General features: G+C 41.3%; 2 protein-coding genes and 1 long non-coding RNA gene across 11 annotated transcripts in view; 1 reads left to right on the top strand and 2 right to left on the bottom strand.

Moving 5' to 3' along the window:
- Nucleotides 1-1,061, bottom strand: part of LOC109517595 (uncharacterized) — an 18,014-nt gene extending 16,953 nt beyond the window's left edge. Inside the window, exon 1 of the long non-coding RNA XR_002168581.1 lies at nucleotides 977-1,061. This is a non-coding gene — a long non-coding RNA (uncharacterized LOC109517595). The remainder of the gene's footprint in view (nucleotides 1-976) is intronic.
- Nucleotides 1,062-1,794: 733 nt separating this feature from the next.
- On the top strand, nucleotides 1,795-3,632 carry LOC109517594 (allograft inflammatory factor 1-like). The gene is made up of 6 exons (XM_019872838.1): nucleotides 1,795-1,906; nucleotides 2,001-2,062; nucleotides 2,149-2,215; nucleotides 2,303-2,344; nucleotides 2,432-2,597; nucleotides 2,685-3,632. Exons 1-6 carry the CDS (start codon nucleotides 1,888-1,890, stop codon nucleotides 2,767-2,769), a joined length of 441 nt encoding a protein of 146 aa, XP_019728397.1. The 5' UTR covers nucleotides 1,795-1,887; the 3' UTR covers nucleotides 2,770-3,632.
- Nucleotides 3,633-4,257: 625 nt separating this feature from the next.
- The window catches only part of LOC109517586 (uncharacterized), a 31,963-nt gene continuing 9,290 nt past the window's right edge, over nucleotides 4,258-26,930 (bottom strand). Inside the window, exons 7-33 of one of the 9 annotated variants that reach the window (XM_019872820.1) lie at nucleotides 25,706-25,858; nucleotides 25,226-25,323; nucleotides 24,755-24,927; nucleotides 24,559-24,666; nucleotides 23,815-23,997; nucleotides 23,531-23,683; nucleotides 22,621-23,433; nucleotides 22,181-22,375; nucleotides 21,874-22,092; nucleotides 21,527-21,769; nucleotides 21,221-21,439; nucleotides 20,945-21,124; nucleotides 20,610-20,843; nucleotides 20,319-20,483; nucleotides 19,950-20,147; nucleotides 19,601-19,792; nucleotides 19,273-19,305; nucleotides 18,971-19,164; nucleotides 18,692-18,757; nucleotides 18,564-18,602; nucleotides 17,934-17,996; nucleotides 15,877-16,050; nucleotides 10,282-10,659; nucleotides 9,750-9,872; nucleotides 7,883-7,993; nucleotides 7,719-7,799; nucleotides 4,258-6,146 (exon numbers count right to left, since the gene is read on the bottom strand). In XM_019872820.1, coding sequence (XP_019728379.1) covers nucleotides 6,117-6,146; nucleotides 7,719-7,799; nucleotides 7,883-7,993; nucleotides 9,750-9,872; nucleotides 10,282-10,659; nucleotides 15,877-16,050; nucleotides 17,934-17,996; nucleotides 18,564-18,602; nucleotides 18,692-18,757; nucleotides 18,971-19,164; nucleotides 19,273-19,305; nucleotides 19,601-19,792; nucleotides 19,950-20,147; nucleotides 20,319-20,483; nucleotides 20,610-20,843; nucleotides 20,945-21,124; nucleotides 21,221-21,439; nucleotides 21,527-21,769; nucleotides 21,874-22,092; nucleotides 22,181-22,375; nucleotides 22,621-23,433; nucleotides 23,531-23,683; nucleotides 23,815-23,997; nucleotides 24,559-24,666; nucleotides 24,755-24,927; nucleotides 25,226-25,323; nucleotides 25,706-25,858 — 4,818 coding nt within the window. In that variant the 3' untranslated portion in view covers nucleotides 4,258-6,116. Of the gene's footprint in view, nucleotides 6,147-7,718; nucleotides 7,800-7,882; nucleotides 7,994-9,749; nucleotides 9,873-10,281; nucleotides 10,660-13,604; nucleotides 14,570-15,876; nucleotides 16,051-17,933; nucleotides 17,997-18,563; nucleotides 18,603-18,691; nucleotides 18,758-18,970; nucleotides 19,165-19,272; nucleotides 19,306-19,600; nucleotides 19,793-19,949; nucleotides 20,148-20,318; nucleotides 20,484-20,609; nucleotides 20,844-20,944; nucleotides 21,125-21,220; nucleotides 21,440-21,526; nucleotides 21,770-21,873; nucleotides 22,093-22,180; nucleotides 22,376-22,620; nucleotides 23,434-23,530; nucleotides 23,684-23,814; nucleotides 23,998-24,558; nucleotides 24,667-24,754; nucleotides 24,928-25,225; nucleotides 25,324-25,705; nucleotides 25,859-26,930 lie in introns of those variants that run through there. The other 8 variants (XM_019872821.1, XM_019872826.1, XM_019872823.1 and 5 more) reach the window with 8 other exon arrangements.

Raw genomic sequence — 26,930 nt, 5'->3', positions numbered from 1 at the left:
GTCAAAATCTCAATAGGTGTTGCCTCAAAGAGTTGGTGTAATGATTATTTGTGTATTTAATAATAAAATGTTGCTTAATTTTTATTAAGCACCACCTTAATTTATCCAAAAGTGAACACTTGTTACAGTGCAGTTTCTGCTGTTTCTGGAGATATTTTTGTGGACTATAGTCACTAGTTTTACCAGCATGGATGCATTGAATACTTAATTTACCTTTCTAAAAAACTGTCGAATATCCATGCTGTCGACTCAACCTCACTTTCGGCAATGAACTGTCAGTTGTTGCGTTAGCATTTGATGTGGCGATGGTGACAGACACGTCAAATGCAAACGCAACACCTGTTGCGTTCAGGAAACCTGGGAGATTTAACATTACAATAATGGCAGGTTATCGAAATATAATTTAAAATGGCCACATTACATTGAATTTGATGCAATATATTAGCAAAAGTACAGGAAAAGTAAATAATATTTTTTTTTAAATAATGCAATGAAATTATTTAGGGGGGCTTAAGACATTTTTAGGGAGGCTGAAGCCTCCCTAAAATAGGCCTAATGACGCCCATGGTTTCAACCTTATCGTTCCTTTTCACTGCCCATCACATGAAGGTCGGCGGGCATGACTGTACTCTCCTCGACGAAAAGTGGATTTCTAATGAAGTCCCGCCTTCGTGCAGAACTTTTGTGGCTCGCTTTTCAGCACAATCAACACAAGTGACTGGTTGTTATGTCAATCGGTCTCTTTGGAGTACATATGAAACGCTTAAATAAAATTGTGTTCGTTTTAGTTTTTTATTAGTTTCAAGATTATTTTCCAGTAAAAAGTATAAAACCCTTCCACTAAAGAACGCCTGCAGCTGGTAAAGATATACAAATGCCACTTTCACTCCTCCCCAAATAGTTTAAATTCTGTCTATTCAACATTTGTCCCTGCATGAACTAAAAACTGACAAAATAAACAAACAAGAACACTGACCTGGCAGGAATTGCATGATCCACATGTGGACGTCACGATCACGAGACCCAAGTCACAGCAAGCGGAGTAGGCCTAATAGTGAAAGGAAATGAAATTTCAGTGGGAATAACTTTATATGTTGAAAAAAAAACTAATAACTGACTAATTACCACTAGACTTTAATAGAGTGGTTTTGCTGCAGCACATGCGCCACTCTTTTTCAAGTTAGTGGCAAAAAAAAAGTCACTTTCACTTGTTCTTTGGTGTGTATGTGCTGCCTTTTTCAGTACAATCTATAAAGTCCTAAAATAAACCGTGGTTTATTTTTATTCTGAAAAAGTGCAAATATTCTGTGGCAAGTGTACCCCTATGAAGATTAAAAAAAAAAAGTAACTCAGGGCTCAAACTTGTGAAACACATCCCAATTTAGGGATTGTAATATTGTAATCACTTTTAAATAATGCTAAGGAGAATATATATATATATATATCTCAGATCCTTCATTTACGACATGCTGACATATTAAATTTCAAGGTTACAAACAGTCAGCCACAAAGAATACATCACCGTGTTTCTCATTTGTTTTATATTTATTGAGACATACACGAAGAATGTAATCAATTGACTGCCTCCCTTTATTACATTTTAAATGATGTTGATCAACACTGTACATTCCAGATGTTCAAAGATGTCTTCCCCACGAATGATATCATTTGAAAAAGTTATTTTGAGAAACATCCTATGTGCCGTCACAAAAAGTGTGAATGACACTGCATCTTCCCAAACATGATCGCCTTGTGCAACACAAGTCTTGTGAAAAAATGTGAAAGTCTGATTGCAGCTTTAATACTAAGAGAAGTTCACTTCCTCTTTGGGCTCATTTTAGAGAAGCAACAACAGGCTGTGTTTAACTTTCTTTTTGCAGTGTACAAATGGACAGCAAAGTTCAAGGTTGGTTATTTTGCTCGCCATCTTTTTATATTTTGCTCACCATCTTTCACTTGTCGAATCGTTCAACCATTAAAGATTTGTTTGTTGGTGGCAGGTGGTAAAGCATACGGCCTCCTCAAGTCTCACCAAGAGGACAAACTAAACGCCATCAATGAGGTGAGACATCAGGACGCCTTATATTCAAGAACACAATGTTGAATTCCTAAAAAAGAAACAATATGTGTTATTTTCTTACCTGATAGGCTTTTCTGTCTGATGAGCAGTATGCAGACGTGGAAGACCTTGCCTTCAAGCTCGACATGTTCAAACGTAACAACTTTAAGACATGGTGACGAATTGCAAATGTTAGTCTCTGTTCGATTTTAACTGAACTTTTTTTTTTCTTTAACTCTCCAGAGAAATACATGGAGTTTGATCTTAACGACAAAGGGGATATAGGTAAACCTTTGGATTCATGAATTACAATTCCAGAGGCCTTGAGCAATGACTATCTCTTGATTTTTACTTTTTGGTGGTGGGTTTTAGACATGATGGGCTTAAAGCGGATGCTGGAGAAACTGGGACTGGCCAAGACTCACTTGGAGTTGAAGAAGATGATGTCGGAAGTGGTTGGAGGAACATCCAAAGAGACAATCAGTTACACTGACTTCCTAGATATGATGCTGGGAAAAAGGCACGCCATTTTGAAGCTGTGAGTGGGACTGCAGGCCAATTTGCCCTCTGAAGTTCCCTACGGAAGGTTGCCACATGCACTTACATGTGATTTCTTTGATTTCAGAATTCTCATGTTTGAAGGTATGAACAAGGACGAGAAGAGACGTGAGGGACCAGCTTCTCCCAAAAACTTCTCACAATTGCCCTGAGGGAATTTTCTCGAACACATCATAAGTTCCACTTAATATTGGGGATCGACACAGGAATCAATTATTATTATTATTTTTTTTTTGTGGAAGTGATTGTTGTTTAATCTTGTCTTGAGGTGAAAAGTAGTTGATTGCTTGGCTGGAACTAACAGCGGCCATTTTGATTCAGTCTCAACGAGTCTGTGTTGTGAAGAACATGACGTCAGACAAGATCGTGAGCTTGTGCAATCGCGTTGAAATATCTGAAAACATTTGATGAATGATCAATCTATTTTCACCATCGTCATGGAAGTGGATACAAATGCCCACCTCTACCTATACCTATTATGTAACCATCGCAAATTATTTGTCATGTAATATTTAGCCTACTTCCTCTAATGATTATTTTTATATTGACATATATATATGTATAAATGAAACATGCCTTCGTTGCTCTTAAAATAAGATGTTCAAGAATCATAAAGATTCAATATGATGTAAGCCAGATGAAACGTCTTAATGTACACTAGGTTTGCTTTCAAAACAAATCTAACAACTGTTTCTTTGTGTTGGAGAAACAAACAAAACATTCAAGCCATACCTACAAAATGTCTTGCAAGGGTCAAGAAATAGCTTGTTTCTTGCAAGTTTCGTGGAAATCAATTATGAATGTGTGTGCTTACATAAAAATGGTGATTAAAGATCTTTTCTGGAAAAAATTGCCTCTGAAGTAGTAATGAAACCTTGAAATGCAAAGTTGTAAAAATTCCCTAAACATTCAAAACAAATACTCATCAAATGAAATAAAAATGAGTTTGGTTGTTCATCACAGTTCTTTCATAAATTCGATGAAAAGTTGTGAAACAGAATAAAGGAAGTACTTGAATTAAACTCTGCTCTTCCCTTACACTCGGATCGTCCGACATTTTACCACACAAAGAATTCAAATCATCTTTTCCGCGGCAGCCTCACATTCAGGATTAGCGGGCCCAAGTCCAGTCCTGTTGTCCATGTTTCCCTCTGCCAACACAACTGAATCACGGGCTGGATATGGGCTCTCGAAGGCCGCAGTTGGACATCCCTACTTTTGTATGTTGTGTTCCCACATCATTCATAACATTCCTCCGCATTTGCTCCTGGACCTGGATTACGAAATGAGACCGGATGAGTGCAAATTGTGTCAAAGCGGACTAGTTTCGGCTTGATGACGAACAAAGACGTTGCACATAATTACCAAATCACTTTGAAATCTTGCCCTTCAAAAGATATTTCTAAATGTATTGTTCTCCACAGCAGCATTTCCCAACGTTTTTGTACTTTCAGCATGTATTTGCAATGCTTGCCACTATACGTCAATGTCATAGACAGATGAACAAAGGTACGTTATGTGCATTAATTAAATATTAGTGAGCCACGGCGCAGTGCTGTATAGTATCCACGGAGGCTTTTGGGAAACATTAAAGTCATACTTTGCATGGTGTGCAGAGTCCATTAAGAGGCAAAATAATGTTTATTTCATTTTTTTTAATAAAAGACAAAGAAGAATCACAAAGCAACAATGTTTTCCACCATCTAAAATCTATTTTTCCCATGTGAAATTCTAAATTTCTTCTGGGGAGGTTGCCGTTGTCGTAGCTACCAGGTTTGCGACCGAGACTAAGAAACACGTGGTCTAAAAGGGACGGGTGTGTTTGACAGCGTCTATCTTCTACAGAAAATCACATAAGACAGCGAGTGGGAGCAAATCTACTTTGACTATGTGGTAAAAGGCTTTACAAACTTTCTTGATATAAACTCGGTGACGTCTCTAAACGGAAGCCGCTTTTTCCTTGAAATGTCACAGTACGTCAAATCACATGAAACAGTTGCTACTTTACAAATAAATTACTGTATAGTAGAACGTAAAAAAAAAATAAAAAAAAACAACAACAACAAAAAAATGTGTGCTCCTATGACATCAAAAGCCACATTTACCAGGACAGCTGCCTTCGCCTCCCACTTGCACTTTGACCGAGACGAGCCACAAGCGCAACATGTTCTCGCAAGAGTTTCCTTGGAAATTGTACAAAAAGTTCTGCATGATATTTGGTCACATTTGACTGTTTTCCAGAGACTGTGCCCCAAAGGACAAATGTTATTTTCCAATAAATGCAAATGAGTAGATGAGGGCTTTGTGTCAGGGGGAAAATGTGACTATAAAATGTATTTTTAAAAGGGAAGCCTTTTGAAGTCACCTCCATTCTTGCACGCATTCCTCCGAAATTCTCGTGAGAACAGGCTCTTTTCCATGTTTTCACTTCACTCGGCTGACCATGAATGTACGTTAAAAGTAGGGACAGCTAGAAATAAATGGACATTCCTCATACATTCTAATTGAGGTCTGTGGTCTTGCGAAGTGTATTAAAACCTGAGAGAAACAGACCAAAGCGTTCAACGTTTATCAACGCGTCACGGCTGAGGGAAGCACAACGTTACACCATAGCTAATGAATGGCGGGGCAAGAGGAATTGAGTTACTCAATTCCGCAAGAGGAATTGAGTAAGAGCAAATCACGGAAGAAAGAGACCTTGACTTTTGTCAACGTCAAACTTAAATCAAGGGGGATGTGAATAACTTAAAAATTTCAATTTTTACAAACACTATAAAAGCATTACACCTATAAAATAGATGAATATGTCAAAATAGTTTTAATTCAAACTTTACAAGAACTTTTAGGCTACATGTTGTCGGCTGGTCGTAAAAGAACAAAATTTTGGTTATTTTTTTTTTCCTGAGCAAAACCAAACAACTGCCCGAATCGGGGCACAGAATTATCTTCGTGAATCAATGTGAGCTACATAATTTCACCCGCTGTTTCTCCTGAAAGTAACGCATGGATAAACAACAAGAAGAGTTCCCTTGTGACTACTCCAAGGGAATGAACACTGACAATCGAAATGAACTCAGAAACAGTGCATTTGTGAAATAAATTTCTTTTTTTTTTCCAAATGGGAAGCAAACGAGTTTCAGAGCAAACACGTCTGCTACAATTGAAAAGAGAAAAGCAAACATGTCTGCTACAAATGAAGAGAAAGAGAAATATGTTTTCAAACAATGGAAGTGGAAGTGAGAAGCTTTCCAGACCCTCTGTAAGTGAGGTTTGATCAACAAACACGGTGCAGCCCTCTAACTTTCTATGAATAGCTCAAAACCATAAAGAGAACGAAAACAAACACGATCTACGCAGATTCGGCTACCGGGTGCACATTCAGAGATATGTGTGCGTGCGTGCGTTAAGTGTCGGTCGGTCAGCGTGTGCTGAGTGCTGCACTCTGACCAAGGGATATGGGAGATGGACAGTCAAAGTAGGAGCTGCGCGTGGTGCCCAGTTACAATGCTGATGCGCCGCCATCTTTCTCCTGGAAGAGATATAGACCATACAAAAATCGCTTCAATTCTAATCATGTTGGGAATAGTTGAAAAGGACCGTATTTTCCGCACTGTAAGGCGCACCTAAACGCATTCAATCTTCTCAAAAGCCGACAGCGTGCCCTTTAATCTGATGCGCCTTATGTATGGCCTTACACAGTCTACTTATATTCTCCATTGATTTGTTTCCCTGTTAGTGCTCCTGTGCCATCTAGTGGTGATTATTAGCAGGAACCAATAGTAACCTGAAAGGGTTCTGCCAGTCACTAATTGACATGTGCTTTCGCCAACACACACTCAAGCAGACAACAACTTTGTGAGCTCTGCACAGCCATTATGAAACAAAGATAATACCAAAAGCAAAAGCATAACTATGCTTTTGCTTTTGTGTGCTCATAATACCAAAAGCAAAAGCATAACTATGCTTTTGCTTTTGGTATTATGAACTGATTAAACGAAGGAAGAAGGAGACAAGCAAGACCTCGAAGGATATTTAGCCCCTTGTGGATGTGAGCCCACGAGGTCTGTGTGCCTTTTTCCTGAATCAATTGTCTTCCGAACTTTTGACTTTTATTTATTGTTTTGTGATGCCATTTGTATTTATATGTTTCATGTCCGTGTTTGTGACCAGTTCTGCATCGCTTTGCTCGATAATAAATAAAGCTGTATTGTATAATCTTTAACGTAGCTCCATCTAGTGGATGCATAGCGCAACCATTATTGTTGCCTCTATTCTATGCGCTTTGTAATGCATTGCGCCCTACATATGAAAAGAGTTTTGAAATAGACCATTCATTGAAGGTGTGCCTTATAATCCCAAGGACCTTATAGTGCAGAAAATACAGTACTTTTCCCGTAGATTCACATCGCTAACTGGTCGCTATTTGAAGCCAACGTACTGTACACAACCTCTCGCAACAACGCATTGGCGCTTTTACGATCTGGCTGCTTTGAGATCAAGTTTCAGAGATGTAACAGAGGCGGGACGCTGCCAGTCTACAAAAAATAAGATTGTAAAGGGGTGGACAATTTCCAGTAAATTTCCCTTACGTTTCCAGTGTAATTTCATGGGAGTTAAGAAAGGGAATTTGGAACATATTTATTTGTTGGAAACTTTCCATTGCAATGATATGAGATTATGCAAATTGAGGGTAATTTAGTGGAAAAGTTCAAATATAAATACAAACATTCTATTTTGTAAAAGCAGAGATTCCATGAAAAATAATAACTTTCCTTCCCACATGTGAAGGCGTGACAGTATTTTAACTGTGCCACCAAATTTGGTTGTCAGGATGATGCTAAATTCTATTTTCCCCAACTTCCCTTTTACGAGCCAACCATCAGTTTTGTACATTCCTGTTTGATCCCATGAAAACTTTCCAAAGTCAAAAATGCGCAAAATTTCGCATCTGTTCTTGTGTTCAAGGGTATATATAGCAAAAATGGGAAGTTTAACCCCCGGCGCTGAGTTCTCCGCCTCGTTGTATGTCATTGAGTCTAAAAAGGTTTTTGCTTTGTGTAAATGGGCTCGTCAGTTTATGGCATCAATGAAGCTTCTGTACCTTATCCTGGTCAACGTCACTGTCAGCAGTTATGACAATTCTTTTCTCCACACGAGTTTCGGAGGAGCCACTTTTCACAATCTGCTTTCGGGAAAACAGCAAAAATATGTTAATAACAGGAAAATATGAGAACAGAAGAGCAGATTGAAAAACCAGCAGCTGACCTTTGAGATGTGTGTAGTGGTGGTAGTGACAGTGGTGCCACTGATGGTTTCTGAGGTCTGAGAGATGGACATGGTGCTTTCTTTGTCCTCTTCTGTCCCGTCAACTGCACCCTGAGAAAGACAAACCAAAAACAAAAACAAAAAAAAAAATTCAACATGAATGGTTGTAGACAACCACGACGTACGCCATCTGAACTTTGTTGTGTATTTCAACGGGCAAGTTGCTAAAAATAAGTTTCTTTGCTCCAGCTATTCCCAATGGGTTTGCTGCAGGAAATGTTCCAATTCCACCTCATTGGTACTAAAACGATTACCGTTTTATTTTTCAATGAATGACGAAATATACACTATCTTTGATCATCCAGCTATGTCAGGCTGCAGGAAATGTTCCAATTCCACCTCATTGGTACGAAAACGATTACCATTTTTTTTTCACTGAATGACTAAATATACACATGACTCTTTGATCATCTAGCTATGTCAGTCTCAACTCAACTCAACTCAACTGTATTTATAGAGCACTTTCAAACAGCCATCGCTGCATACAAAGTGTTGTACATGGAGCAACTATCATATATACAACAATAAAGCAATAAATCAGTAACAAGGACGGTAGAAAGCACCAAACAGTAAAACTGAGATCAAGTCTGAAGATGGGCAGCGAGGGGGTTTGCCGATTAGTGATTAGGCAAAAAAAAATAAATAAATGCCCTGGCACTACATGGCAAATAACCTCAATGGGGATAATAAATACACAGTTTGTCAACCATTAAAAAAAAAAAAAAAAAATGCTCTGGCACTACATGGCAAATAACCCCCATGGGGATAATAAATACACAGTTTGTCAACCATATGACATAAAAATGAATGGTACAGGTACCATTTTTGGTCCCTGCGATCGACACAGCAGGCAATATTAGATTCTGACGACTTGATAACCATGAGCAAAAATACTGTGGTATGACGGTATTATGAAAATCACAGTTCTGAAATGACCTTTTTTTTCAAATATCTGGGTAAATAAAAACAGCATTTTCCTCCCAGTTTTGCTGAATCTATTTTATTTTTAAACAAAATCTCGAATATTTAGTACAGAAGAAATGTGTACCATGTTAAGTTTAAATAAATAAATGCTGACACTCTTCTTCAATTTTAATTATTCTTAGTAAGTCACAGTGTCCCAACACTGGTGAGCCATTTTTGAACAGACCTGTGGGCTACTCATGGTGTCCACTCGTACCTGCTCGCACAATTTTTTTGAAGGACAATGCACAGTAATCAAAGCAAAACGGCATCCATTTTTCAGTGTCTGTTAGCGCCTTGACCTCCTCCTCCATGCGAACCTGCTCACCACCCCCCCACCCTTTGCTCATCAAGAGGAGGAAAAAAAAGTTAATAGGAGGCAAATAACTTCCAAGGGGCAGCTTGTTTACTCAACTCTGGAAGCAGCCAATCATATTGTGCCTGCTTAGACGTCCCGTCAAAAAAATAAAAAAAAGAAAAGAAGAGGTCATTACCACCGACAGCCGTTACTGAAACGGTGACTTTTTAAAACCACGGTCAAGTGTCAAACTTGTCATCGGCCCATGATTAAGGGACCCCCAAAAATATTTTCCAAATACAGCCGGGAGACTTGGGACCTGTCTCCCTTCACACTATCACAGACGTGGCATACAAACAATGACAAATTCATTACATTCCAGTGGGAATCATGATTTTATGATTAGCAACCAGATAGGACACGGGACTCTGTGGTTTGGCTTTATTCCTAACAGAACGACTCACACTTTGCTGCTGCTTCTTCCTTCAGGTGACTACTTGATATAGATGGAACAGTAATGGCCGAGGCTAGTTCTGGAGCCCCTACCTTTGCAGACTCGTAGGTGACGGTCTTGGTTGGGACGATAGGGACTTCTGTGGTGGAGATGCCACTGGGTGAGGAGTTAGGGACAGCTGTGATGGTGACTGTATGGGTCTGCACCAGAGGCGGCTGTGGATGGGAGCATAGCCCCATGAGTGGCTGTTTAACCAGACAGACACCTTGCACCCCACAGCAAACCTTTCACACCATGCATGCCTTCTGAGGCAATTCCCAGAACAGGTTTGTTCACGATGAAATAACCCCGTCTTCCAATCGTTCCCTTTCCATCACCAGTGATTACAAAAGGAAAGCAGAAAATATGAAGCAGGGGTCCCAGAAATGAACAAAAGATCAAAACCAAGATGGTAAAAGAAAGTTTAGATCATTTGTGGCATCGTAGAGAGCACCATCACCATATCTGAGAGCCCAACGCGCCACTGTGCAATGCTGCAGTGAGAAGCAAGTGTGGCAAACACTAAAAATAGTAAGAAGTTTGAAAAGAGACGGATAAATGAGCCTTAAGGCGACGGGAGGCTACCTGGAAACTTCGTATGACCTGTGGACCACCGCTCATGAAATACGAAGCAGGAGAAGATCCAACTATACTCCCAGAGTGCTCCGAAAATCTGGGACATGAACCTTCTTCTTTCTGGGTCTCATTTAAAAATGTACTGCTGGGGTCGAGGGAGGGAGGCAACTGCACCATCTCCACCTCTACCATTGGCACCAGCGATGATCCAATCACCACAAGTGCTTCCTGATCAACTGACTTGTCAAAATGAACTCTGGGAGCCACAGCGCTATGGCAGTGGCTCACAATGGGACTGGACTTGCTGGAAAAGCCCAAACTCACAGCGGTTTCCTCGAGTGCAGCTCTGGTCTCTGTACCTCTGCACAGCGGACTAATGTGCAAGCTCTACAAGAAAAAAAGAAAAATGCCAATCCGTGTAAATTATAACGATGTACTGCAGTCGTACACTCCTTTGACAAAAGGCCCTTGAGCTTAAATGACACGCTAAGGCAAGGGTGCCCCAGTCCACTCATCGAGATCCCCTATCCAGCCTGTTTTGGATCTCTCCCTCCGCCAACACAACTGATTTAAATGCACAGCTCCTCAGTAAGCTTTGCAGAAGCCCAAGAACGATCCTGATCATTTGAATCAGGCATGCTGGAGGAGGGAGATATCTAAAACAGGCTGGATATGGGGCTCACGATGAACAGAGTTGGACACCCCCTTTGCGCTAAGGGGTACATCATTGAAATGCTAAGATCTTAACAAAACATGGATGCATAGCGAGTATACAGGATCCCAGTGACAAAATTCAATTCATCCAAGAGACTCAACCTGACATGACACCAAACAAAGCTGATATGACACCAAACAATACAGACAGAGATTTAAATGTTTTTTATTATTAATATTGGTACAAAGAAGTCATATTCATTGTTATTATCAATCCTATATCTGTGTACCTGTTTCCTCAAATAGTGGCCTGAGGGGTTTATTATTTACCCAAAAGTACAGTATCAGGTGCTGCGAATGGGTCGGGCATGACAAAGCGACGCCTGTTGATTGGTGCAATCCAAGGAGGAAATAACTCTTCCCTACTCATTGAAATCCATTTTGTTGATTGTACTTTCCCATACAATACAATGCATCTTTATTTCTATAGCGTTTTTCACAACAGCTGCAGCTGTGAAATGTTTCTTTCTAACACAAGTATCTTTGGTAGTTTTGAAAATAAGCTGTTTTTTAACCAGATTAATGTTTAATTTTCACAGAGGATGTCCATAGTCAAGAGTCAAAGTGTTTGTCTTTGTTGAATTCAGTGGCAAGTTACACACTGGACAGCTGCAAAAATGTCACACTATTTAGACAACTATTGGTATTGCGCCTTTATATATGCGGTGGAGCCGTAGCACGTAAAACAAATTGTCCCACTTGTTAGAAATGTGGCTACAGTAAGGTGCCGTATTTTCCACACTATAGGGCGCACCTAAAAGCATTCCATTTTCTCAAAAGCCGACATTGCACCTTATAATCCGATGCGTCTTATATATGGATCAATATTCTGATTTCTTGGATGTACTATTTTAAATGATCTGTAAAGCACTTTGTTACAGCTGCAGCGGTTGTGAAAGCGCTACATAAATGAAGCTGAATTTAGTGTATTGTATTGTATTCCCTTTAGCGTAGCTCCATCTAGTGGCTGCATAACACAACCTCAGCCACTATTGTAGCTTCTATTCTATGCGCCTTATAATGTGGCGCACCCTATATATATAAAAAAGTCTTTTAAAAATAGGCCATTCATTGAAGGTGCGTCTGATACTCCGAAGCGCCTTATAGTGCGGAAAATACGGTACTTATGGCATCACCTGGTATTTTATTTCCAGAAAAGGAAAAAAAGAGACATGAAGCAAAGTGTTTGTGCTCAAGAAGGTTATGCTTATGCCTGGTGAATTGAAAAATGGCCTTCTATTAGAGCGGTGGTCACTATTTGAGGATATACGGTAAACTACACAAGACCACGGAGAGTTTAAAAAACAAACAAACAAACAAACAAAAAACTTAAAGGGTACCTGTGATTGTCAGATGACAAAATGAAAATGGTTTATCAAGAAAAATTGCATCCAAAAGCATTTTGGTAACACTGGTTGTATTAAATTTTGTATTGAATAAAAAATGAATAAATAAATAAATAAATCATAAAATTATTTAAATGATATGACAACAAATGTGAATGTGAATAGTACTGTGACTATTGTATTTATATTGCACTTAATTGAACTTATTGACCTTATCCATATTTGTATTCATATTGCACTTAATTGAACTGTGTTTTCTTTTCTCTTCTTTCTTTCTTGCTGCTGAAGGCTGTAAATTTCCCCAGTGTGGGACAAATAAAGGATATCTTATCTTATCTTAAAGCAAGCTCATCATAGCTTGGGGGACCTATTTGTCGGAGAGGCCATGGCAGTTAACGAATGCAGACATACTTGCTCCTTCTTGGTCTGCAGGAAGCGGAGCTGTGACGTAGCGTCGTTGAAAGGCGAATCTGGATCGATATTGGCTGCCGTTGGCAGTACCTGCTCGCACAGCATTCTGGTCTAAGAGCTATCATGGCGGAATTCAAAGCACGTGGATGTCTCAATAATAAGCGAAAAAACAATGCGGTAGCGATACACACAAATTGGCGGTGACACGAACTGAGTAGCGTTTTGGCTGCTACAAATGAACCGCCGAATTAGTTAACCAGATTCGAATCACATCTCACACACACCCACACACGCACACGCACACAGTTCTCACGTGTACGTGTGGCACATATATGTGGGAAAAGCGCTTGCGCCCCTGAAATCCTGCTACATTGGAGAACAGAACACGGAACCGCTTGCGCGTGTGTAGGAATATATAGGTGGCTATCAAGCATGAAATTCAACTGTTAAGTTGTCAATGAAGCTCAGCGAGACAGTGACCCCTGCTTATTAACGCCTTTGTTTTTGTTACTTCATTGCTTGCCTTGTGCCGTCACAGTGGCAGACGAGGGGAGTTTTGAAACTTGCATGCCGGAGAAGACACAAAAATAGACTGGCTGACACATCTTAACGCTAGCTAGCACCTCGTACGACAAGCGGATGGATTTAAAATCAGTCCACAAGGGTACGCGCTTCAGTGAATGCATGGATGGATGGTTGTATATAAAGCATTATCAAAATTCATTTATTTAACCCTCATGATAAAAATGGATGTTACTTTGTTTTGGATTATAATGTGTTTTTCAGGGATATTAAAAATATTAAAAATATAAAAGCGATTGCGGTCGTGCCGTTTTGGGAAATATAAGACTAGACAAAAAGATGGGAACAGCAGATATTTATTAAACTTTACAATGGTGCGTTGCTTCCCCAGCAATTCCTCAAAATGGGCGGTCGGAGGTACCCTTTAAGTTACTACTTGGTTGCTTACATCAGACATCAATCTACCTTGATGATGAAAGAGATGTGTTACTCCATGTTTGGCGGTATGATTTCGATGTTCTGTAATTATACAGAATGTAGCAAAAGTTGCTTTTTTTAACTTCCACTAACATGGGCATTATTTTTTATACACCAATTAAATTTCAATAAATATTTTGACACATGACAAAATGCACACATAAAAAATTCAGAATGCATGAATACACAACCAGTGACGTGTAAATGGAATGTTTTTATTCTTTGGTCATGCATGAAGACTCATGCAGTTGCTATACTACTGCCTTGACCAACACGTGGAAAAAAAAAAAGGTTGAGTATTACAATATAGCTGCCTTGTGGATTCTCATCACAGAAACAATGACAAAGATTTTGATGAACGTCTCAGTACAACAGAACTATTGGCTGATTTCAATAAATGTCTTTCTTTCGCAATGTGAATAAAAGTCGGTAGGAGAGGCAATACGATGTTAAGCAAAAATGTGTTTGAGTCCAACAGAAAGTCAGAGAAGATGTAAAACAATGTTGGATTCAATTCCAGTTCTAATCAGTCTGTTTGGAAATTGCGTGTTAAGAAACAGAAAAGGTAACAGTCTTGTTCCATGAAGGAGAGGGGGAAAAAAAAGATGTCTTCTCGAGTAGGAGGATGAGAAATGAGGATTGCTACAAGTGATGTGAGAGAGTAGGCGGAGGGACGGAGAAGAGAAAGAGAGATGGCAAGGTGATTGGGTTCTGTCTCCGCAGGTCACACTCACGCCTGTGTGGGACTTCCACAGAGTCCAGACGGCCCCTCAGCTGCGTTTGGAGTAGAAGTCGAGCAGGGGGCCGCGCGGGAGGCGGGTGACAAACTGAAGGGGGTAGGGGAAGCAGGGGAGAGAGATGAGAGGGAGGAGTTTTGATGGCCATTGAACTTGCAAAAATGCCAAATCGGCAGTGTTTGAAATTTCGATAAAAACATGCCAAGTGTTTGTTTGAGTTTTAAACTGCAGGTCCTCTTATTCCAAGCATGGAATTGTTACCACATGCATTTTAACATGCATTTTTGTTTGTTTGTTTTTTTCTAAAATTAATAAAAAGACATTCTCACTTTAACTTTCTTTCAGGTACTCTTTTACGTGCCTTACATAATTATATCACACTACATTGCATAATTTCATGTAATTCTCCTGATCATTACAGATACTTAGTTGTAGCGGTTTCTTCGAGTGCAGACATTATGAGAGCAGTGAAACGGGAGCTCCACCAGAAAGTATACTCCATCCATCCAAAATGCAATATTGGTGTAATGTTTCTAATCAGACTATGTAAGACACAATTGACGATTACCATTGATTCTATTTAGGATCTAGTTAGCGCTTTTGATGGTGGCTAAAGGGTAAAAACATCGATCGCAGCTGTGAATGCTTCTCTCTTCAGGAACAAGCAAGCCTCGAAGAAAGCAGCAGTGAAATGTAAAAGCAGCGTGGAAAGAGAAGAGTGCAAACCAAAACTGTCATAAAAGCAGAAAAGGCGTGATGAAGAGAGGAGGGAAGTAAACTGCGTGGTGTGTGACAACGTGCAAATCCTCCGGGGGAGAGGTTCATTTCCCATTGTCATGCGTCACGTCTGTCAGCATGCGATGTGGACATGTCAGGAAAATCTGATGCATGTCCGATGAAGCATGTCGGCGGAAACCCAAAGATGCCTCATCCACATCAGACTTGACTGAGTGACAACAAACAAATGCAGCCTATTCAACCAGTCCAACCACCGTTCTTCATCAGATCATGCGTGTGCTGCATCTTGCATGCCATCGCCATGAATAGGTCTTAACATGCGCACGCAGACCGTTACCATCAAACCATCAACCAAGAAAGCAACCTGAGGGAACCTCATCAAATACTTTGCCATTTCAACCAATTTGGTCACAGGGAACAGTGATGAAAAATAAATCAATAAAAACAGCGTCCAATTTGCACATGGATAATAGCACACACTCTTGTGATGCTTTCCAAACACACACAACATTCTTGATAGCTGTCAAACTAAGAGCAGATATCTGATGATACGATGCATGCATGTGTATCACGTTTTCTGTATTCAAACCATTGTGTGTGTGTTTCTCCTTTTCAATTTGTTTCATACAACGATGTGTCGTTTGGTGCGTGACACTTACCCCATCGGCACCGGGCTGACCATTGACACCCAGCGTACGTAATGGTGAGTGGGTGGACAGACGCTTGTCCCATTCACTGGGCCTGGAGTCTGGCACAGCTTCCATGAAGTTCCTCTTCAGCTCGCTGATACTGGCGTGATGCCTGAGCAGGTCCTCATGAGGCTTATCAAACTCCTACAAAGGGAAGGAAGTAAAGGGAAAGATTGATGAATATGGAATATGACAGCAGGCCAAAAAAAAAAAAAAGGACGGGGGAAGAAAATTAATCATGGATTATCATCACCTTTGGTAAACGTTTGATTAAATATGACTAAGCAGAAGCAAAGTTAGTGATTCAATTTCGACAAACCGTAAATGAGGCGCATTTTAAATATTCTGGATTGTGCGTTTCACATGACTGATCAATGGATTGAGACTCATTGTGTAATGCAGTTACGTGACTTGATCAAATGATATTCCAACCTGTGCCATGATTTGTCAAACAGAGTTGATTGTGAAGCTTTAAATCAGACTGATTTGGTGCCTTGCATGATGCTTGCAAAAATCTGGCAAACATGCTGCCAATCAATGAAAGTGAAAACTGCAGCCAGGTCGATGAAGGTGAGCCTTCACAAAAAACAACAACTTTGAACAAAGCAGCAATAACCCTGAACATTTAGTCTCAAGTTGATCGCTATGGATGTGCAATCACACATAATGTAGCCAAAGCTTTCGTAAAGAACTGCCATTAATCATTACCTGTGGTGCATAGAGCAATTTAATGTTAAGTGTCCCTAAATGTAAATCCTTAGAATATGCACAGGGAATAATGACAGCCTACTTTGTTTTCATCTCTAATCGCTAATAACATATGCTAAATTAGAATTCCATTAGTAGATGAATTTTAGTTGCAGAACTGCACAGACTGTCAATGCATGCGTTTTAAGCAAATTAGCAAATGAGATGGCAAAAGCATGGCGAGAGAAAGGGCATAAGCATAACAGGAGCATCCTGATGCTCTATTGCAATATCACTTGTGTGAAAATCTCAGCCCAAGTAAGTAAAGTTGCAAGCATACACCACACCTGCACGTTCTATTTGTAGGTTCCTCACTGATTAAGAAGACAAGCGTGTGTGTGTGTGTGTAATGACGCTAGACTGTATCACCGGTTGACAGATTCTACGCCACCCAAAGTGGCAATAATCTGATCGTATACTACGAGAAACATCACTTCAACTATTACATTTGTCGGTACAAAAAATTCACGCATGAAACAGGCACAATAACAAGAAAGTGATCATTGTGACGACAGCAAAGCATGCTGGATAACATCTCCTATTCCCTAACACGGCACAATATCTTTTTTCTTCAATAACGCGATGTGAAGCGCGATCATGACACACAAGCACAACCTACAAATCCCATAACGCAGCGCAACAGCTGCGATGTTGAACGTTAGGCACCCGCAATCATTCCCTAGCTCCTTCTACATGCGGCTCGACCGCTGTGTGCCTGTGTATCACATGTTCTCTGCACTGAAAATTAACAAAACATGACATGGAAGTCGCTTTAATGATGGCGGCCTTTTTTATGTACATCGCCTTCTTTCAGATCTGTGTTTTTTTGTTTTTTTTTAAGGTTCCGTTCAAAACATTTTGTTCTAGTCAGTTCAATAAATATTTACCCTGTTCAGACCTCAACCGAAAGTGTGCTTTAGGTTTTGGACCGCCGTGCATTTGAGATAAAAAAAGAAATAAATGTGTTTTTTCTTGCTGCCCCCTCACTAGAAGGATCATTTTATGGACTGTGAAGTATAATCAGTACAAGAATCAAGAAGAGCAGCCTTCTTGGCAGAGGCCTTCAGCGTTCAGTAGCAAACTCCTGGAACAAGTGGATTAGAATTGGCATAAACACACATTTCTTTAATCTGTAATCGAAATAGCCTATCAGACGTGATGAATGCTGATGTGAGTCCAAAATCAAGCCTTCATGCAAGCGTGATATGAAACAGCAGCCAGGGCACCAAAGAGCAAGAAAATAAAGCGAGAGACGTGGCATCTCCAGTGGGGATACAAACCTCCAACATTAAAAGGCTATGTCTCATATAAATTGAGTCACCCTCAATTTTCTTAGCCCTTTTCTGTGAAAAACGAACAGAACAAAAAGGGAGGAGTCAGGGTGTCAGTTTCCTATGAAGGTAGCTACACGTCGGACAAGCACGCTACGACGTTCACTCAAGTGTTAATTAAAAACAAAGGAACTGCAAAGAGTCGACATGCAAAACGGTTTGAGGCTATTCATCAAGTCCCTACAGGATTACGCCCTCTAGTCTGATGTTAACGAAAGAAACAAGCATTTGTGGTGACACGAGTGGCAATACAAAATGGATTATCATGCCCAATCCTAAATGCACAGAAGATCCATGCAAATGCATTCCAGGGATTGCAACGTCATGCGATGAGGATAATAATGTCGTCAAAGGCAAACGTGTGTACAATCTTGAGGCACTAATACAAATATGTGTACAAAGTCAATATGGCTTGCAAATCATGTTTTATTCATTCTTGCAGGTTCTATCCATTAACCCTGAACATCGTATGGCCGAGCTACATGTTTGCATACTGTATGAGACGAAGATGGAACTGTTTTGGACGTAGCAAATTGTCCGCAGAAATGGAGAAGCGACACACACGGCTAAGAATCTGACCTTTCTCAACTGCACCACCTCTCTGCTCGTCACCTCAGACTGCGAGGAGAGAGGGAGACATGTTAGCATACCTACCACTTGTTGTCTTGAATGGAAACATGTCTCTGAGGCTGGAGTCTGACACTAACCTGAATGTCCCCATTGATGGAAAGTGTCAGTGAGGAGTCAGTTCTCTGGTCAGTCCATACTGCTGACTACAGCAGCAAGAGACATAGTTCAGAGAACAATCCCTGATTGGTCATTTAGCATTTTAATTTTCATTCATGGAACTATTTGAATGGTAATCACTATTTTTGAGCAATCTCATGACAAATTTCATGAGGCAGCAGTTTTTCGAAGAGGGAATTCAAATATACTTGTGAGGCAGTAAACACTTGAAAGCGCAAAGGTAAAAATTGAAGGACTACCTTGTCCTCAGTTCTTGATGGCTCAACAACTTCTAAAGTGACCTCAAGTTTCCCTTCCTCTTTGATTCCTGTCCTGATCGGAGTGGAGGTCTGTGGTTGCTCCAACGGTGCCATTGGAATTCCAGCCTCTGCCAAAGCGGCTTGGGAGAAGACTGGAGCGCTGACAGGACGGGTGCTTCTCTGTGTGATCACCACTGCACACAAGAGAAAGCGGAACGGAGCTCAATGGAAATTAGTGTTGGGAAAAACAGATTACCGGTATCTAAAAAAAAATAACACACACACACAAACTCCACACTTACATTGCTGTTGCCTCGATATCTTTCCGCGAGTTTCTAGGGAAAAGAGGACACATACTGTGGGATACTTTACCTTGAATTCTCCTTCATTGATAACTTCAGAAAAGCACACACAAAATACCACCAAGTGGAAAGAATGAGAAGCTGCAGTAGAGTTCTTGTTAGAAAGCAAGGAGCAACGAGGCTCAATGTGACTGAGAAAGTGTAATCAGGAGCTGATATGACATCCTTTAGCGATGGTCAGCCATCATCCATCTTGATTTTATGTTAATAAGCATGGGTCAAAAAGCCAAACCATGTGCGAGTCGCACGTCAAAAAAAGGCAGAATACCTGGCTTTCTGGGGGCAAAGTCGAGTAGAACAAACCAATCATCATGGACATGAGTATGTTTGAGGAGCCGTCTTTCTTCCTGGATCTGTTTTTCAAACTGGGGTCTCTCAGAAAGAGAAATCCCTGTTTTGGTCTCAGAGCTTATCGCTCTCGGAGCTTCTGCCGGGAATCTGAGGCGCTCAGGGACGGTGGCTAATGTCACAGAATATCATTAAAACACATTAAGGCACAAAAATGTACGATGAACTCGAGCAACCACAAGCTCTGGTTGAAAAGCCAAATAGCTACGTAAACTGACCCAGTAATGTGACAAACGTTTGCATGAAGGACTGAGTTCTTTCCAATGTACCTGTTTTCCTAGGAACCACATCTAGAAGAGTAACCCAATCATCCACCATCTTTGTCCCCGTTTGAAATGGTTGCTGCTGCAACATCTCTTGCGTCCACATTTGCTCTACTGCAGTAATTCTCTGCAGTGACTTCTGCTCTACGACTGACCAAGCTTTAGATGCAGCTACATCAGGATACCTTTGGACTGGTTCAGCCACTATTGTTGAATTAAAAAAAAAAAAAAAAAAACGTCAAATCAAAGCTTAGTCACAAAAGGTGATTCATTTTAACTTCTTCGTATTTATAAAAAATAAATAAATAAATAAATAAAAACCCTGTGCTGAAATATAAATTAACTCTGCTTTGTGCGATGTTAAAACAGACATACCTGGTACTTTGACTGCATCTAAAATCACAAACCAGTCATCATCCACCTGTCGTGGTTGTGGTTTAATTTCAACTAACTTCACTGGCAGCCTCACTTCTTCTCTGCTGTATTTTTGTGTTGTTGCTATAACTGCGGTCTCATCCACAAGATGCTCAACCACAGCAGCTGAAAATTTGTACATAACGCAGATATGAAATGAAACTTGCAGTCGTTGCACTGTGTAACTGATTTTTTCTCGTTAACGTGTAGGGTTTAAAAAGTGTTCATGAGGATACATTTAAAGATGGATACCTGTTGGTACAGGAGCTGTCTTTTCTAGGATGGTTTGTTGTTGGAACACTTCAAACCAATCGTCCTTTGCTTCTCTCCCTGATGATGGTACGAGTGGCCTCATTTCTGTAATTCGTGTCTCAACAAGCCTGGTGTTGTCACCAGTTACCATCATCTCCCATGTTCTAGTCCCAGTGGTGAACGCCTCAGCCTCAAAGGGCTTCCTCACAGCTGGAGTAATTTCAACAGGATTGTCTGGCACAAGCAGACAAAGCCAAAAGGAAAGGAGGGTTTCTATCGGCCAATCAAAGGCAAATGTGCTTTGTTGTCGGTGAGCGCAAACACAAACGGGATACCTGCTAGTCGTATCAACGCCTCATCACGAACGGCATCAAATGCCACAAACCAGTCATCATCTTTCTCTGGCTGTGGTTGCGATGGGCGCTCTCTCATTTGGTCCAAACCAACCGGTAGCGGTGTGGGTTCTACGCCTTTCGCTTCAATCACAGGCCCAGTATCTGGGTAGATCTTAGCTGCTATTAGTAGGGAAAGTATTTAAGAAAATTTGATTCCTTCGGTGTACTGGCATGTGAGAAAAGCACAAAAGAAAAACATAAGATGGATGTGGGTACCTGGGGGCACAAAGGCCCTTTCTCTGGGAACAACATCCAGCAGCAGAAACCAGTCGTCATCTCTGTTTATGACTGTTGGGAATATTTTCAGCTCTGGATAAATGTTTTGAGAAGCCTCTTGTTTTTGCGCCATCTCTTCTACTACAACCTCCACTTTTTCTTCAACCAGAGGAGAAATGCCTTTTTCAGCATAAGTCTGAGCGTACCCGGCCAGGGTCACTTGACAAAAGCAAGGATGTGAAGAAAGATATTAAATCAGCGAAGGCTGCATGAAGTAAGGAAGGGTATGTGGGATGTCAGCAATACCTGGAGGTACAAACTGGAGCTCTCTGGTGGGAACGTCCAGCAGTAAAAACCAATCGTCGTCTATTTCTCTGAAACTTGGTGACAGCATTGTGACTTCATTTTGGCTCAGGTCCTCTTTTATTTCTGTCTCTTTAATTAATACATCCACGGGGTCGTCCCTCATTTCAACTATCACGTCAGTCAGAGAGGCATCATCTTCAGCAGACACATCAACAGGAGCTACAAGATACAAACCTGTAGAGCCTACATGTTGGAGAAGGGCTTTTAGATTAAAAATGGCAGCAAAGCTCAAAGCAACAGTTTGTTGGAGTGAAGTCGTGAAGCAATGCAGGGGACCGTAGCAATACCTGGAGCAACATAAGCCGTTTCTTTGGAAACAACATCCAGCAACACAAACCAGTCATCATCTCGTTCTTTCACCGGCTGTTGTTGGCTTTCTTGAAGATATGTTGGTGCCTCTTTCCTCATCTCTGTCTCTTCAAGTTTCATCTCCCTAAACTCCTCATGCTTTTCAACCAGACAGACCAAACTTTCTGCCTCCATCTGGCCTGCTTCCTTCAAGGTCACTGATATGAGCAAAATATGCGAGCATGAGAACAGGGCACAAGAAAGCTCAAGTGTTTTGCAAAGCGCCACAAAGGAAAGTAGCAGTACCTGGTTTGACAAATCTGGGAACACAATCCAGCAACACAAACCAATCATCTTCTCTTTCTAAAAAGGTCTGTGGCGGTGGAATGTCTTCTACTGGTCGTTCTTCTAGTCGGACCCTTTTATCCTCAACTGCTGTAACCCCCGATTTTGAGGTGAAAAACTCCCCCTCATCCATCGCATCATGCTTGACTGATGTAACTAAACAAGGTGAAGAAAAATGACATACTTGGACTTAGGTGATAAACAACTTGCACCAAAGCCCAAAAAGAGGCAAAGCTTGTTGACATTTGCAGGAAGCCGTTGCGAAATTTGTTTACAAGTGCAAACCAGTTGAAAATCCATCAAATCTAAATTTAGAAAGCATCAGCAATGTGTTTTTATGGTTAGCACTGCAATCTACAAGTCGGACAAATTAGCTAGATTTCAAATGCTCAATGATGTACCTGAAGGTTTCATAATAGGTGCGTATGGTAGACGGTCAAAAAGCAGGGACCACGTATCCTTGTCGTTGTCTCGTGAAGATCCACTTTCAACCTCAGTAACTTCCCTCTCAGCTCTCTCCTCCACTATTTCTGTCTTCAGTCCAATCTCACCATTTTGGGAAGTCTTTTCTGAGATTATCTTTAGAAGCCTATCTTCCATAGCATCAAGCCTCTGTGGGTTCTGATCCACAAAAGTAACTCTCTTCTTAGTGCTTACCACCGTCTGATAAGCTACCTGAGAAGAGGTATTGGCAGGTGGAAAACTTAACTTCTCCTCCACCTCATCTTTCCATTCTTCTTCTATCTGACGTAGCTTCTCTCTCAGACTATAATCAAATAAATGCTCATCTTTTCCTTTTTGAGCAGAGTCTTCCTCGGGCAAAAGGCCCTTTAGAAACACCTCTTTTATTTGCTCCTCTAACTCATCGTACTCATCGCCCTCATTCGTGTTCCTCACTATCCTCACAGAATTTTTCAGCACCGTCTGAGTTATGGCTTTACTTTCCTTCTGTAGTTGCTCCTCCTCTAGTTTGGCAACTTCTTGTTCCCCTAATTCCTCTTCAATCACTTCTTGGATCCTACCTGACATTTCTTCTACTTCTTGTAGCCTCTCTTCTAAATCTCTAACTTTCTTCAGCTTCCTCTCCAACTCCTCCATCTCTTCTAGCTTCTCCACCATCATCACCATCTCCTCTAGCCTCTCAATGGCCTCCTCATCTGTCAATTCTTGCCCTTTGACACACTCTGTCTCCTCATCCTTCACCTGGAGCTGGGCTGCATGGAAGAGAAGCAGGAACGGAACACGAAACGGGATGCAAAAACAGGTGTTATGTCTCATTGACCGCAGAAAATGTCTGCTTGCAAATCATACCATCACACAGTGACTCACGCTGAAGTTTATCGACATGCTTATACAAGGACGGGCTGGAGCTTCGATCAAAGTAGAGGAACCAATCACGGTGTCGTTCCTGTGCTGGTTGCAATAGCCTGTCAATAAAGCTCGTGTTTGCCATGCTGATGTTAGCTGACAATTTGAGAAGAAAAATAAGACAGACTATAAAATACAGAATGACAAAAGTGTAATAAATGCACACTGAGCACACCTGTGAGGGCAAATATGCTCCTGAAGCTAGCAGGCATGACAAATGCTCATACCTGGCCCTTTTACAAACTCAAAAGATGGGGAAAAGGGAAAAGGAGGATCTCGTTCAACCAGGGTAGCCCAGTCGTCTTCTTTTCTCGTCTGTAGCTCTGCATCATACGAAAGCTCCCACCACGGCCGACTGCCTGCCTGAGTATTCCAGGACTGAATAATTGTCTGTTCAGACTCACCTGTGGCTGTGAAGACATAATGGAATGATGCCATTTGGTGATGACGCTTTCTGGTGTTTCAAGTTACATGAAAAGCATTTGAGCAAAGTCTCGGTGAGCCCAGTAAGCAGCGGTTAGTGAGAAAGCTCAACGTAAGTGTTTTGAACGTGGCCATTAAGCAGAAATGCTGTACCCAAAAAGGGTAATGCTGTTTCAAGAAGTCATTGAAGCAGGGATGGTTGCACAAAGGGGAGCCGAGTTAAGACAATGTGCACAAAGCTGCTGACCGCATTGCATAAGATCAAGCTGCGACTTCTGAGCAAGACGAAAAAGCAATGTCAAGCCTGAATCAGTCAGCGTATTTTTCAGTGTCCAAAGATATGCTGGGATCATGCCAGGGGGAGGACAAAGTGGGTGGCTGAACAGTTCACTGAACTGACAATGACACCCATATTTGAATGGTCTTGTTTGGTCAGAGGATTAATAAAGACAAAGGAAGGATCCATTGGTACATTAAATGACAACATATTGCGATTAGTAAGCGTAATGAACCTTGGCAGGTGCAATGCTCCACACAATTCTGGGTACCTGGAAATTCAAGGAAAGGGTGGGGCTTTTCAGAAACAAGCAACGATGACCAGTCATCAACCTCACACCTGGTTGATGCTGTGAGGCTCTGGAGAGTCTTCTCTCCAGCTGTTGGGCCGAAAGAACGGTATCTTTCTGCATCCGTGTTTGATGATGAAATCTTTGTGCAGCACAAAGGTAGGGCTCTCAAACCTACCTCCATCTAAATTGCGGGAGAGGCGTTTGCTTGCAGAGCGTGTGAAGCGAGGGGCAGGGCGGTCGATCATGGAGCTGGCTTGACGGGTCTGTGCCTGGGTGCGTCCGCTGTACCTGAACTTGGAGCCCAGGACGAGGAAGCGACGTGACGAGGGAGGCTCAGTTGTTGATACCCTGAGGAACAGAAACATTTCTTCAATTTTCGTTGACCATCGAAGCAGCAAGCCTACAGTTGCACGACTGTAGATGGTTTCGAATTCCAAAATTGGCAGTGTTGCGTAACTTGGTAAGCAACAACTTTGACACTTAGATGGTTCATTCTGAGGTCGGGATGAGTGCAGTGTAGCTGGTCAAAAGGACAGGGAGCCAATTTCACGGATTAGGCTGCAGTGAGCCAATTATGCAGAGGACGGGCATGTGTTGGCAAGAAGGGGCATGACATTCAAACTATTCAAGATCAACCTGTTCATACCTGAAGAAGGTGTGATGTTCAACGCAAACTTTCCACAACTTCTTCGAGGCTTTGTAGTTTGGTAGTTTGAAGCCGATTGTGCTTTCGTACTGCTCTTGCTGTGTGAGAAGAAAACAAAACAATTAAGACAGAGTCAAAAGGCGTCACAATGGGTTGATCACATTAGTCTGCCACGCAGCATGAAGCATGACATTTACCCTGGAGCAAGGTCGCATGAGTACAGTCTAACTCCTGTGCAGGCGGACAGGCTTTTATATTCAATTTCAGTAATTTAAAATATGAAGAGTATACTTAATTAGGGCTCAATTAAAACATTCAGAAAGCGAAAAGAGTAACTAATCCATCAGGACCACGAAATATAATGCAGAGTCCCCAAAAAAGAGCTGTTTTTTATTTTTTTTTACTGATTTGGTTTATGGAGAAGACACATGATACATAATTCAACAGTGGAACGGATGGAAAATGTGTACTGTGATTGACCTCAGATGGGCGGATCTTAATGAAGAAGCTGCTGCGCTTGTAAGAGATCTTGAGAACTTTTGGCCAAGGGAACCGGTTGATTCTCAACTTGTCCTTATAAACCATCAGGCCACCAGAGCAAACTCCAAGTGTAATGTCAACACCATCAAGATCCTGCAAATGCACAAACAAACGGGTCACAATGAGCAGGCCATTGCAAAGTTCTGCGTTTTTAAATTTACTCCACTAGGGGGCAGACTTTCAAACACTATGAGGTCTTTGTGGTTCAAAAGCATGTTTACTGACACCTGACATAAATTTCATCCATCCATCCATTTTTCGATCCGTTTACCCTCACACGGGTCATGGAGGGTGCTGGAGCCTATCCCAACTGCATTTGGGCAGTAGGTGGGGGACACCCTGAACCAGTTGTCAGCCAATCACAGGGCACACAGAGACGGACAACCATCCACGCACACAGTCACACCTAGGGACAATTTAGTGTTCAATCAGCCTGCCATGCATGTTTTTGGAATGTGGGAGGAAACCGGAGTACCCGGAGAAAACCCACGCAGGCCCGGGGAGAACATGCAAACTCCACACAGGGAGGCCGGAGCTAGAATCGAACCCAGTACCTCTGCACCGTGAGGTTGACGCGCGAACCACTGGATCACCGGGCCGTCGACATCAATTTGATTTTGTAAATAAAATCTGGATGTTACTGATGTGAATCTCAAGCTGTTACATAATGGAAGATGTCTTTAAAATACAAAGGGGCTCGAGGCATTAAAATGTGAGAACCTTGAGACTTGTAGGGAATTCAAAGGCAAACCACACCTGAGGCCGAACTTGAAATAATATATCTCTTGTCAAAATTATACAAATTTGAAGGAGAATTATGCTGCCCCAAAAAAGTGTGAAAACAAAGAAAATTTGTGCTTTTCGCCATGTTGGAATAACAGCATCTTGGCGTCTTTTTTGGGAAACAAGTTTGCTTGTGTGTGGAAGTAAGGTTCTGTGTGGTGGTGAGATTCTCAGCATGGGCTTCAGATGTTCATCAGTGCTGTGAGTGTGAGGTGATGTTTTGGTGATTGTCATGACAAAGAACAGCTGCTCACAAAGATATGTGCGTACAAAGATACAGTGTTCATGCCACAGAATGATTGCAAGTAGCCTGTCGTTTGTAAAAACAGCTTTTGTGCTGCATTATGGGAGTTGTAGTTTCAGTGTGTTATCAGTGTTTCCT

This window comes from Hippocampus comes, unplaced genomic scaffold (genome assembly GCF_001891065.2).
Source record: "Hippocampus comes isolate QL1 unplaced genomic scaffold, H_comes_QL1_v1.1 scaffold242, whole genome shotgun sequence".
NCBI classification, from domain to species: Eukaryota; Metazoa; Chordata; class Actinopteri; order Syngnathiformes; family Syngnathidae; genus Hippocampus; species Hippocampus comes.
This window is presented reverse-complemented; position numbering and strand designations above follow the sequence as displayed.